The sequence below is a fragment of the Callorhinus ursinus genome, unplaced genomic scaffold (genome assembly GCF_003265705.2).
Source record: "Callorhinus ursinus isolate GAN/ISIS: 27379988/994484 unplaced genomic scaffold, GSC_fseal_2.0 scaffold10, whole genome shotgun sequence".
Lineage (NCBI taxonomy): Eukaryota > Metazoa > Chordata > Mammalia > Carnivora > Otariidae > Callorhinus > Callorhinus ursinus.
Window position 1 is genome coordinate 1,180,517 of NW_027397072.1, and position 13,842 is coordinate 1,194,358.

The 13,842-nt window shown below is 52.8% G+C and overlaps 1 protein-coding gene across 17 annotated transcripts in view; it reads right to left on the bottom strand.

Annotated features, from left to right (window-relative positions):
• Window positions 1-10,984: 10,984 nt before the first annotated feature.
• Window positions 10,985-13,842, bottom strand: part of MYT1L (myelin transcription factor 1 like) — a 418,463-nt gene continuing 415,605 nt past the window's right edge. For all 17 annotated transcript variants that reach the window (XM_073896929.1, XM_073896930.1, XM_073896934.1 and 14 more), the window contains one exon: window positions 10,985-13,832. In XM_073896929.1, the coding sequence (XP_073753030.1) occupies window positions 13,692-13,832 (141 nt within the window). In that variant the 3' untranslated portion in view covers window positions 10,985-13,691. The remainder of the gene's footprint in view (window positions 13,833-13,842) is intronic.

Consider the following 13,842-nt stretch of genomic DNA (forward strand, 5'->3'; position numbering starts at 1 on the left):
GGCAGGGCTGGCGGCACCCCCCACAAGGCCTCTAGGAAAGGTCTGTGGAGCAAGTGGGTAAGCAAGGGGCCTTCCGGGTGGACAACAAAGCTCACGTAAGGATCCTTCAAGTAGAGATTTTCATGCTTGCTTCGTGATTTGGGGTTTAATAAACATGTATTCAGACTCTCCCCAGGAGTTTTAATACTCGCCCCTCAACATGCAGCGTTTTCAACTAGATAAAAAGTCACTTTGTTTGAAGCTCACAGAGCCTTTCCTGGACTTCCCTGGCTAGGTCGTGGGGTTGCTCCTAGAGAGGACGCTTGACTTCTCCCTGGGAGGAGGGCATCCCCTTTCCCGGGCCAGGGAGGCAGCTCAGGGGAACTGAGGCCAGGAGCAGCATGGGGCAGTCCCAGCCTCTGCAGGAGCGCGTGCTGTGTGGGGGGCTCTCACAGCCCTCATGCGGGACGGACAGAGCACTGAGGAGTCTCCACCTCCCACTTTGGCGAACACACTTGCTCCCCAACCAGAGGCACACAGTGCAATGCTGAGCATGCGCTCGGCTGACCCAGGTGAAATCATTATTAGGTCTTGCCAAAAATGCCCCATAATCCCTTCTAATAAATTAATCACTTTCAGAACAATAGCGTGGGCTGTGGGCTCGCGGGCCCCGAGGCTGCAGCCGGCTGACTAATACTTCCTAATCTCCGAGAGTCTGCACACAATCAGTGTAAACAAGCCTCACATTACCCAGCAGCCCAGGAATGTCAACCCCAGCGCCACGGAACGGGAGCTCAGCGTGGGTGTGCGCGCTGTCCCGCCAAGAAGTGAAGGGGCTCATTTCAGGAGAAAATCCCAGGATCCTCCCTTGTCAACTCAGCATGACTTCGAAAGTCTGTGCACATCACACGGGGCCGTGTGCGGCCCGACTTTGGACAGACAGAGCCGTCAGAAGCGCGGAGTCCCTGTCCTTGGGGTGGAACCACGTGCCCAAGACGGGCCAAAGGGACACGGGCTGTGCGTATGGTGGGGTCGGCGCCCCACGCAGCAGGGGCCTCCGGGGCCCGGGCCCCTTTCCACCCGCCTGGACTTCTCTAAGGAGTAAAGCTTGCTTCCCAGCTGAGGGGAAGGGACACCTGCTCACTTTGGAAAAGGGAGTTCAGGCCTCTGTGTGCGAAATGAGTTCAAATTTCTGAGCTCCCAGCCGATGAGTCACTTGCATGGCCCCAGTTGGCAGGGAGGGCCCTCAGCGCTCTGAAGGACATGGCCTTCTTTGGTTAGAGTTGTCATGACATGGAAATGTCTTGATTTCATACCCAAACTGCACTCCACACCACAAGGCAACAAAGCCAGGCTAGGAGAACCGTGAGCATGGTGACCGGCACTTCCTGAAGCCCTCGTGTCTGGTGGGGTCACCGAGTGCAGGCTGATGCCCTCCGCCTGACCTCCCCTCCCCGGCAGGACCCCCGGCCAGCCTGGCACTGGGGCGCGGGCTCACCCCGGGCACGCTGAGGGCAGGGACAGCTGGTTTGCAGGCAGACCCTGCAGACACAGGTCATGAGTATGAAGGTCTCTGTGCGTTAACCAGACGCCTCAGCTGTGCTGTTTTCCTTTCTGATGGTTTTGTCTTTGGAGCTACGTGGATTCGACACCGACTGTGTTTTGAGAGGACACTGTCTGAAATACTGTATGGAAATCGATGGAAACAAAGACATGGATACACATCCTGGCCAAGATGTGGCTTTCCTTCGTGGCCTCGAAATCTCAGACTTAATGCCCACCCTATAGGTCAAAAGTTCAAAGCTTTTCTGCTGCTTTTCCTTGTCGTTGTCATTAGAGAAACCAGATCTCAGAGTAACGGTTAATGTCATTTTAATTTCTCAAATCGGCTATGGTGGGTTTCCACAGGGACTTATTTAACAGTGTTTCTGCAACCAGAGCATTAAGGGCATCACTCCAGTGCTTGCAAATGACACCAATGTTGTGGCCAGACCCTGGAGTCTTCAGTGAGCTCGTGGATCTTCCTTGGACAGGTGTTCTCCTGGCCGCCTGGTGTGCATTGAACTGTGTCCCCCGAGAAGACATGTGGGCGTCCTACCCCCCAGCACCTGGGGATGGGACCTTGTTTGGGAATAGAACTGCTGCAGACGTGGCTGAGGCCGGAGGAGAGCAGGTGGGGCCCTGTGTTCTCACAAGAACAGGGCAGTGATGGGGACATGGTCACAGAGAAGGGCCCTGTGGTGACGGAGCGGAGGCAGGCACGGGGCACCCTACACTGGAGGGCCCCAGGGACTGCGTGCAACCCCGCGAACCGGGAGGGGCAGGGAGGGCCCACGTCAGGAGCTTTCAGCAGAAGCATGACCTGCCCACACCCCGTTCTTGAACTTTTGTCCTCCGGACCTGGCAGAGAATACTTTCTGTTGCTTGGGGTACTTTGTCACGGCAGCTGCGGGGACGGCCCAGGTCTGGGAACACGCCGGGCCCTTGTGGTGTGTTGGGCAGAGCTGATCCTCACGCTTCTGGGGGCGGCTGGCCCCACTGAGAGGTGCCCCGGCAGCTCTCCCTCCTGCCCCTTCCCCCTCTGCTGATTTTAACGTGTCCTTTCCCGGTGACAAACCGTAACTGTGATGTGACCGTTTTCTAGGTGTTGAGACCTAGTGAATGCCTGAACCTAGGAGTGGCCTTGCAGACCCACCCCCCAGTGGAAGGGTCTGGGACAAGCCGGCAGGAGTCCTGCCCCTCGCTCTGTCTGGCCCAGAGCAAGTGCACACGCAGAGACTCCAGTGCGGCCGGGCTCACAGGAGGTCCCTCCCAGCCTGTCATCTAGGCCTCAGCATGCGGGCCCCAGCTGTCACAGCCACCACGCAGCCCGGGAGTGCATGCACGGCCCTTCCTCTGGGAAGGGGATTGATTCCAGGATTCTCGGAGAGGAGCTGGGTGTGGACTTGGGCTGGCACATTCCTTCATCTGTGGCCCTTTCTCCCTGGAAGTGCACCTAGGCAGGGCAGGAGTCTTGTGGACCCAGGCCGGAGCAAGGCTGACGGGGGTGTAACTGCTTGGAAAAGGGTCCACGGGCACAGAGCACGTGGGCACTAGAGAGCCTGACTTCACATGGCTCGCAGGGGCAAGCCAACCAGTACTCACTGCTGCCCCAGCTTGGGTCTGGGCATGTCAGGGCTCAGCCAGAGTCTAGCCCGTTCTTGTTATAAAGCTCAATCTTGATTCTCGCTGCTTCTAGATCCTTTTAATTATCAGGCATTCCTTCAAAATCACCAGCCGATTTTGAGCTTCATAAGCTGCAGGAGTGATAAATTTCGGCCCTTGACCCCCCTCCACAGGATGACCCTGTACATATCAGGGATGGGCATTCTACTTCATCATGTTGTATCATGTGCCCCGAAAGATAGGCTGAAGTCCCATCTCTGGGAGCTGTGCGTGTGACCTCCCAGGGAAGCAGGATCTTTGCAGACGGTCCAGGTGAGACGAGATGGCTGGGGTGGCCCCGACAGGTGATGACTGTCACCCTGATGAGAAGAGGCGACACATGGCGTGAAGATGGACTTGGAGGGCAGAGAGGCAGAGACGCCCAGGAGCTGCCAGGAGCTGGAAGAGGCAGGAAGGATCTTCCCCGGGGGGCGTAGGTCCGGACCTCAGACTTCCAACCTCCCGAACTGGGAGAGAACACATTCCTGCGATTCTAACCTCTCCAGTCTGCGGCACTTTGTTCCGACAGCCTCGGAAAGTTAATATCCCGGCAATCCTAAGTCTGTGCTCCGTAGGAACCCTTATTTAGGGACGCACGGTTACGCAAGGCTTCCCAGGTCTTGTGTTGGCCTTCGGCTCGGAGACCAGGGTTGGACCACGTGCTTGTGCTCCAAATGAGGCGGCTCTGGCCCCGGGGGGAACACACAGTACCCCTCCCTGCCTAGTCACCCGAGGAAGGTTCCAGAAGGAACGACAAGTGTGGGAAGCACCATGAGCTGTGGATGGGGAGCACCTGAGGGAAGGCAGCCATGGAGAGCGCCCCAGAGGGGCTGAAAGTGGAAGCGAGGCCAGTGTGTGCGGAGAGGTCTGAGCTAGGTCTGAGTGTGACCGGCCCGTCTGAGAGCATCTCGCTGGGCTCTCAGGGCAGCCAGAGGGTCCTTGCTCCCGGCCACAGTCGGCGGCAGATGAGCAGGACGAGGGAGTCTCCGTAAGTAGTGGTCTCCTAGGTTCACCTTCGGAGTGGCCAAGCACCCTGACGACTTCAGGGTTCGAGGACGTAGCCTGTCCTCAGTAGAGGGGAGAAAAAAATGCCCCTCCCTCTGCCCTTCCATGTTCTACATGTATACCTTACCTGCACACAGGGGACACCCTGGGAATTCTCCACGGAGAAGAAGCTCCCGCGATTTACAATCATCCTTCCCTTCCAGCTCAGAGAGGGAGGCCCCCTGACAAATCAGCATCAAGTCCCCCACAAAAGGGAACCGTAGCCTCTGTCTTTACAGCTTCTCCTCTGCCTGCCTCTCTCAAAATATTCAGAGCAAAAGAATCTCTTGTGCTAAAGAGGCCTCTTTGGGAGGGCACATTCTGGTCTCCTGCACCACCCAGAATGAAGGCACGGAATAAAGCGCACCCCAGGACGAGTTCATGAAAGAGCTGGGGTCCTGGCCGCCGGTCTCTTAAACTGGGATTTTCTGTTGTGCCAAACCAAGTTGTAAATGAACCCAGGCCTGTGGTCTCAGTGCTCCGTGTTTGTCCTCAAAGGCTATGCTGCTGGTCACCATGGCCACGGCAAGCGAGGAATTCAGCACACTCTCCCATTGGTCCCGTGAAAAGGAAAACCACAGGCCCCCAAAGGGTGTTCCTTAAGCCCAGTCACCAAACTGGGCCTTCATACCTGACTGACTTCCGTTCTAACCTCCCCGGAAAGTGTGAGTCTTAACTGGTCGGTCAGCCACTTTCTGATCAGCACCAAGGAAGCCTTTGTCCCCCCGGGCCTTCTCCAGCCCCCAGCGGAAGATGAAGCCCCCTGCCCTTCCCCCAAAGGGAAGGTGACCTTGCCTGAAACAATCCTTTCTTTCCTTTTGCTGATAACTTCCTTGCCTGCCCTCCTTCCCGTAAAAACCTTCCATTTGGTACAAGTCCTCTGAGGTCCCCTCTATTTGCTAGACGGGATGCTGCCTGACTCATGAATCCCTTCGTAAAGCAAATTATCTTCAAATTTACTAGGTTGAATTATGTTTTTCGACAATCCGTACCACTCTGAACTCTTCTAGGCACACCCTGACTTACAGATGCCAAGCCTGCAAGCTCATTCTATGAGCAGCCAGGTCTTGGGAAAAGCTTACCAGGGCCCAGGAACCTAGTTTTGAACCAGGAAGATGAGGCGCAGGAAGGACAAGGTGTGGAGCGACACCCGTCTGGCAGAGGACCCGAGACTGGAGGTGACGCAGCCTCAGGTGGGCTAAGAAAGGCCACCATTTCCTTTTTCAGAGAGAGACAGATCAAGATTCAGATCACTTGAGGAGGGCGTTGTGATCTAGAAAGTGAGCAGGGTGTCCCTTTATTCTGCAGGAATATAAAAATGAGACCACACTTTGCATCTGAGAAGCCCAAAGCATTTCAGAGTATTTGGGAATTAACAGTGAGTTGGATTATTCTCGGGAAATGTTTTTGTCAGCATAGCGAATGATACCACGTGACTCACAAGCAATGAACGGCTCCAGGGCTGCAGGTGGGAGTGGGGAGGGGAGCTGGGTCCCGCACAGGTGCTGGAGCGAGGTGGAACCACGGGCTGCAGGCTGAGCTGCTCAGGGGAAGAAGGAAGGCCAACCGTGGAAGCTGGTTCCAGAAGGTGTAGCTCTAAGGTAACATCTGTGAAAATCAGACCCTTGTTTTCTAGATCCTTCTGTTGCTGATCTAGCACCTTCTTCAGTGCCTTTGGTGCTCCCTCAATTGGGAACATACTTCTATTTAATGGAAGGAAATTTTCAACTAGCCTGTTACTCATCCCAAATCTCTTCTCATGCCCCAACTCAAACCAAAAATCAGTTACGAAATTGTGTATCGGAGCGCTTCTGCACACAGGGAGCTGGTGTGTTGTCCACAGACAAATAAAAAGGGCGCATTCCTTACGATGGCACAGAGCCTGTGCACATTTTAAGACTAGTCTTCCTGGAACTCTGAGTACTTTCCTTACGGATGTTCTGTCTGCGGAATCCCTGTCGACTCTCAAAAGCTCCAGCCAAGGGCCCCTGTGCAGAGAAGAAAGCCCGCTGTGTTTACTTTGGCGTGTGTCTGTGGTCGTCGGTGCGGGCCACGGCAGCCACAGACTGGGGCTTGAAGAACACGGATGCATTTTCTCACAGGTCCGTGGTCAGCACTCTGGAGGATGCAGTCTGCAGAGACCTGAGTCCTGGTCTGCAGATGGCCACCTGTCCCCTCCTCCGGAGGGAACCCATACACGGCATTAACCCCGTCGCGGGGGCTCCATGCCCGTGACCTATGACCCCCCAAAGGCCCCATCTCCTGACACTACCACACCGGGGGTAAGGTTTTCAACATAAGAATTTCGGGGGACACAGCATTTATTCCGTAGTAATTTCTAATGGACAGTGTAACCCACTGATATCAACACGTGGGGAAGGTGGCAGGTGTCCCAGCCCTCGGTGTCTCTCTCGCCGTGGGATGCGGTGGTGGCATCGTACAGATCCTTTTGCCCAAGTGTCGTATTCTCAGGGACATGTTTCCAAACCACCCTAACATAACTTAATGGATTTGGAGAATGTTACATGGAAAAATAAGATGGGAAAGCTGGAAGACCTTGTATTTTCAACGGCCAGCAGACGGAAACAGATAAAGCCCCATGAGACACGGAGGGTGTCTGCGGCATTCCACAAGACTGTCACTAGGAGCTTTGCTCCAAGATGTCCTTCCGAGGGTGTGGCATTCTAGCCAAGGATTGAACTCCCACTGCCCTGTCCCAGCCCGGGCTCCACGACCCCGCCCCTCCCCCGAGATGGGTGCTCCTCCCATGCAGGACAGAAAATACACACCTGCTCTCCTTTGACCTTTCTTGACCCTTCTGTAACCTTCCCTCCTATTCCCGTGTTTTCAATGATCCCTAAAACGGTGGACATATATTTACCAGAAATGGATGTTTCCAGAAAAGTAAACTTGCATGCATCAGAATTGAATGAAGGGTTGAATAGAGGTCTGCTCTATCAACATTTGGAAATGATAAATATGTCTTTAAATATGACCCAGGGGCACCTCAGTGGGTTAGGCGTCCGACTCCTGATCTCAGCACGGGTCTCGGTTTCAGGGTTTTTGTCAGCTGCTTGCGCTAACGAGCACTGGGGGTGGGGTGCTACTGCCACGGGTCGCAGAGCCATCGTCCCTTATTTCTGGTCTGGGGGCCGAGGGCAAGAGCAGGTTCGTGAGGTCGGTCTGCTGGGGCGGGGAGTGCTGGAGGGCGGATCGCCTTCCCCGGGAATTGGAGCTGACCTGGGCAGGACGTTCTGCCGCATCAGGTCACAGAAGAGGACTGCACCCAGGCCCTGAGAACCGTTGCTGCACCCACGGAATCATAGATGGCCGTGATGACCTAATACCGTTCCTCTCTCCTGCTCGAAGGCCAATTCCTGTTGCATGGGCCACCTGCCGGCTCTCCCTTCCCTTTTCTGTTAATCTCTGTCCTTATCATGCTACACACCCAACACCCCCCCCACACCCCCAAAACACCCCCCACACCCACCCACACACAGACCCACCCCACACACACCCACACACACCCACACACCCACACACCTGTTTGGGCTTCAGAACATGCTGCCACTAAACATGGCCCTTGGGCATCCTGAGTATTTAACGGTGGAGAAACCTGGGGACGGGGTTTCAGGAGGGCCTCTGACCTCCCCCTGCAACAGGTCGCAGCCCCTCAGGGAGAGGAGCCCATGCGTTGCTGCGGAGAGGCACATCCTCGTCTCCCCGCGGAGAGCCCCCGGGGCAGTCCTGGCCAGCAGCCCTGGCTGGACGTCCCCCCCAGGGCACATTTCCCGAGGCCCTGCTGGTCAGCAAATGCGGGGCAAGGACACCCAGCCCTCACCACTTCCCTGGTCTTCATTTCCTTAGTGAGGCTCCCGGGTCTCGTGAGACTTACACTACATAAGCGTGGATGCTCTCCCCTTTTTAATCTGCCGAGGTGGCTGACCTGGCTGAGAACCCAGGAGGGCCGAGAGAGGCCCACGTCCCCTCCCCGGCAACGCCCCTCCCTGTTGATTGTCTTAGGTTGTCTTGCTCGAAATATGATGCTGAGGCAACGTAAAGGATATGATAAGACAGGAAGTGTAGAGCAGGGGACTCTGAAGGACACACGGGGTCAGACGGCAGAGACGAATGTCCTGGCACAGGGTCCCAGGGTGCTCCCCGACCCCAGCCGGGGCCCGTCAGGTCCTCTTGGGGCCGCCTCAGAAGCCACATCCCAGGCCACGGCTCTGGATGCGGGACAGGTGTGCGGGGAGCAGGGACATGTCTGTTCTGTCATTTTGCAGAGTCTATTCTACCTGCATTTATTATGGGCTTCATGTTTACGTTTATGCTGTTTTTCTACTTTGTTTGGAGTCTGTATAGTGACCAATAACTTTTTGGGGGTGTTATGGTGATTGAAATATAAAGACTAAATATGGAAGTTTGATTTTTTTTCCTTAACATGTATTTTAAATATTGCTGCTGAGACCGTGGCCCTCCCGTGCGTGCATCACTCTGCTGTGTGGACACTGACTGGAGGTGAGGAGGGTTAGGGAGGGACCCGGACTGCTCTGGAGTCTTCCTTGAGCAGGAACAGTCCGGATGCTGCGTGGCCGGAGCTGAGGGAGGCCCAGTATCTGCTGGGCTGTGGGCTGGGGGCTCCTGGGGCTCTGGCAGGGCCAGAGGGGAGGGAGTGGGTGGGCAATGGGCAGCCTCACCTTCCTGAGAGTGGGGTGTCCAGGAGGTGACACAGCAGGTGTGTGGGCTCCGGATGGGGCTTCCTGGGGGGGTCCCCAGGGGCCTGGCCTGCAGCACCTGCCCCTCCAACCCGCCCTCCTGCCCTGCCCCTCTGCTGTGTGTTCTCCGTCCTCTCTGCTTTTAATACCCACGGGGCTGAGTGCACGATGCAGACACCTGGGAGATCTCCAGAACCTTCTAGAAACCTCACTAGACTCAGGCTATTTATTTATTTAAAAATGTTTTGGTATTCCTGCGGTGACCATGTTCAGTAGGATAGTCGTAGACAAAGGAGCCAGAGAACAAACGGTCCTCCCAGGACCCCTGTCTTTACACTGTGCAGCCTCTCTCCTATCCTGACCCAGAGCCCAGAGCACTGGCTTTCACTCCGGCTTCCCGGTCCTCCCCTCCCCTCACTGGCTGAGGCTGGCTTCCGGCCCCAGCCCACAGGTGCTGCCTGCCAGGGCTGCCGTGGCCGACCCTCGTGGCCGACCCCCGGTGCGGGGGCTGGGCAAGGTGAGGCAAGCCGATCCGACCTCGCTGCTTCTGAGTTGTTTATACTTCTGCCTCTGTACTATTCACTTACAGCATCACAAATGTCTTATTCACGAGCCTCTTAACTAATGTTTACCCGATCTGGGGTACCCTAAAAAGTGCATTTGTCATCAATTGTTAAAGTGTTCCTCTAAAATAGAACTTCTGGGTTATTTTTATTTATTTCCGTGCATTTACAATTGTTTTTAGTATATGGTATTGTAAGATAGACTTCTGGAATTACTGGGTCAAAATTTGAATTTTATAAGGTCTTTGACATGGTGGCTAAACTGCTTTCCAGAATGTTTGTAACAACTCCAGCCATGTTGCCCCTCAGACGAAAACGGCTTTTCAGTAATCAGGTTGACAGGCTTAAGTCACTGACAGCCTCTCGTGGACCCACCACCTTCTGCGTTAACTCCATTTGGTCCTAAAAGCGGGGCCTTCGACAGAGCCCGCACCTGCCGCCCGCCACCTGCAGGGGCGCCCCTCCCTCTCCTCAGTCACTGTGATGAGGCTGGCCAAGCTGTTACCTCTATGATCTCCAACAGCCCCAGCTGGCTGGGTGCTCAGGTGGCCCTCAGTCTCGGGGAGGTAGAGGGCCCCTGCGGGGAGACACTTTGGATTTAACAAAGATTACCGGGCCTCCTCCTCAAACGTTGTATTTTGGGGGATTTTGTCTATTATAAGAGGGTGTTTCTGGAATTTTAAAGGGTGACTTTTACTCAAATAGACGAAGGGAAAGTGGGTAATTCAATGATACACCATATTTGAAGGGTAATTTAAGTTTTATGGGTGGTCCTCGCCAATAGTTTGGAAGAAACAATGGATGATGAAGCACCCAGGGGCAATCATTGGTGAGTGACCACGTGGGCCAATGGAAGTGAGCTGCAGGAAGGGACACGGCATCGCTCAGGGCACCTGAGCCCCCAGGACGTGGCCATCAGACTAAGCCAACCCAGGCAGGGTCTGCAAACCAACCACCCTGGACACTTCATGCACGTTCCTGCCCCTGGGAGACCAAGGAAAGAAGGCCCAGGGGCTGCTCAGGAGTGAGGGACCAGGGGCGTGAGCGCCGAGAGCAGCCTGCGGTCCTCCAGGATCATCAGATAAGGGCAAACCTGTAAAGGACATGATGGGCTCAGCTGGAGCATCTGGATACACCTGCAAGTTAGGAGGACGTCTTATCACGTGTGGGAGTTGTACCGTGGTCGTGTCAGAGAACGTCCCCGTTCTGGGGAGACACCTGCCGTTAGATGTGACGTGTCCTCACACAAGCAAATGTGGCAGAGTGACTTTCCACACAAGCAAGGGGTAGGGAGCCTCCCAAAACCCCTGCGGTGGGTGTGAGAAATCACCGATGCCGCGCCTTCGAGGAGGGGCGCGCACCCGGACCGACACGGACACGGCGGCTAAAGCCACTGGCTTCGGGGCGAGACGCGCCTCGTGGCCCACACAGCGCTTCCAGACTCAAGTGAAGACGCAGACCCCGGGTAGAGATCCATCGTGCTACAAATGTGGCAACACCTTTTTTATTTAGAGTAAGATGTGTTAACATCCAGCATGACAAAATTTGTACAAATTTCACAATTTAAAAATGAAGTGTCACTGCAACCTGTGATTCCACACATTTATAGCAAAATTAAAGTGTCCACAAACCCATGCCGTGTAGTACAAAAATAAATGAAACTTCAGTTCCACAGAGAGCACAATAAATATTTATACAAAATTCTGTCTTAATAAATGATTACTTAAATTAACTTAGAAATGATAATGAACAATAAGTTATAATAAATAGACTCTGATGACTCACAATAATTCCATATGAAGGGTCAGCATTCTAATATGTGACACTTTGTGATCCCTATATAATAGTCACAGATAACTTTTGATTTGATATTATGTACCAACGTTAGATGAGCAGCAGATTTGTGCTTAAAACCCCTTTCCATTGTACATAGGTGATAACAAGAAGAATCCAAAACTGATACTACCTATCACTCTACTAAAAGCATTACTATATTGGCAAAAAAGCTGCAGACACGACGCGGCGGGGAAATGCATATGCCCATGTGAACAGCGGGCCCCTGCAGGGAGGGGGCCCCCCACGGGGTCCACGGCATCAGGTGACGAGAAGCACCTTGCTTCAGCTCTCGAAAGGCAATTCTGAGCATGGCAGCTACAATTAGTCGCACAACAGAAAGAGGGTGCGCTCCAGGGACGGCGCTGCAGAGCCCCGGGGAATTCCATCATCTGTCCCAGCTCGCTATTCAAGTCCTCGTGGAAAACTGTGAGCGTTTGTACAGTGAGCAGAGTATAAAGTGCCGCTGGGATGTACATATATTTATACATATATATACACCGAGGTTGAGTATTGTATCAGAATATTTGCTGTGAGATCCCTGTAATCTCCCGTAGCAACATCGTCGGGTCAGCCGTGAGGGCTCCCCTCATCCTTCCGGGGTCAGCCTCGCGAGGCCGCTGACCCCAGGAATTGCACACCTCCGTATGGATAATATAGGACAAGGTAAGTGCAAATAGTCGACTGGCACGTTGTGGGGACAATGACCCTGTAAGTCCTGTTCTGCTAAAAATATTTTTTTTTTATTTTTACAAAACCCATCTTTTTTTTTTTTCATAACAAAATTTTAAAGTACTTCTGTACTTCCTGCATAACATCAAGACATGGAAGGAAGAGATGCTGTCACATGTAACTCAAGTCAACACCAGAAAACACAACACGCCGTCCTAGGGACTACTCAGAAGGGACGGGGGAACGCGGCAATCAAAAGTGGTCTTATGCATACATATAGTGCAGTCATTGGAAGGAAACAATCAAATCTCCAAGTATAAGCAAGTCTAAGATGATCTAGTGTAAAGCAAAAAAGTGCTCAAGTATAGAGAATTACTCTTAAAATCTGATTGCATTCATTCTTAGAATAGGTTGTGACAAATCAAACAGCAAGGGTATGCAAATGCCCCGCGGTCACCTGGTCTCCAAGGGGAGTTGCAACAGGAAGGTCATTTGCGGAGCACTCTGCGGGGGCCGGGGGAGACGGGCCCGGGGCGGCCAGCCCCCTCCCCCCCGCCCCCTCCTCCCAGCCCCCCTGCCCAGCAGAAAGCGCGTGCAGTAGCTCACGGACTAGCACACCATTTGCTTTATCCCCCGAACGTGGAGGAATAATCACAGCGACAATGATAGTAATCATTTTTGAAAGTGGAGAGAGGGGAAATAAATACTCTTAAATTAGCTCTGAACTTAAAGAGAGCACACAGGTCCTGTGAGACACACGCCATTCCCATGACACAGGGTTCCGAGGGGCACAGCGCTCTCGGGGAGATAGGGGAAGGCTGCTCCAAAGTCTACAGACACTGCAAAAGGAAATCTTCACGCGGTCCACCTCTAACAAGCCCCTGTCTGAACTGAAGTTCCCAGAGTCACACCATGTAATGCTCAGGAGTTAACTTAAAAGTGCTGTTTAAGCTGCTTTGAATCTTCTGCCAAATTTCCATGGCTTGATGTTGTCTTACAATAAATTACTTATCTCATCTCTTACAGTTAATCCATATGCCATTTCCTTGGAATGCAAAAACCTCATTTACTGCCCCCACCATACACCATCCTCCTAAAACAAACAAACAAAAAAATCACATAATATTTCCAAGCATTGTTCAAAAATAAAGCATTTTTTTGCAACCGATTCTTGCTATGAAACAATATGCACACAAAATGTATTTCTTAATTCCATAAAATCCTCCAACATGAGGCAAAATGATAATGTCTAAAAAGTGGCTGAGAGGCCACCACATGATCATTCAAAGCTGTGGGTTTTTTTTTTTTGTCCATTTCAGTCCAAAATACTAAAACATTTAATCACTAAAGCATTAAAAAGAATTTACACTCTATTTATTTTGATCAGCTTACCTCTTCAGAAATATATATACCCCCAAGTGTGCAGACGTTAGCAGCTATAAACATTACATGGCATTGTCACACTATGTCAGCTCATATGAAAACGTACAAAATGTGAATGTATTCAAAAACTATTCTGCAGGTAACTATCTTTAAAGCAAGACAGAAAATCATCATGAAGTCTTGTGAGCGTAACACTGTTTCCAACAGAAATAGGTATGTGACACTTTCTGGCGAGTCACAGCAGCAAGGAGTAAAAGGCCCCCTTCCAACAAGGTCCCGCCACCTCAGCAGCCGCTCAGACCTGGATTCCTCTCACAGCGTGCTTTATATTTTCCAGGAGGGCTTTATTTTCTGGGCTCTGATAACGGTCTTGATTTGTATACATGTCCGTCAAAGTAGTCACGTATGCATCAAAATTTTGTTCATTGATTGGATCCTACAAGATA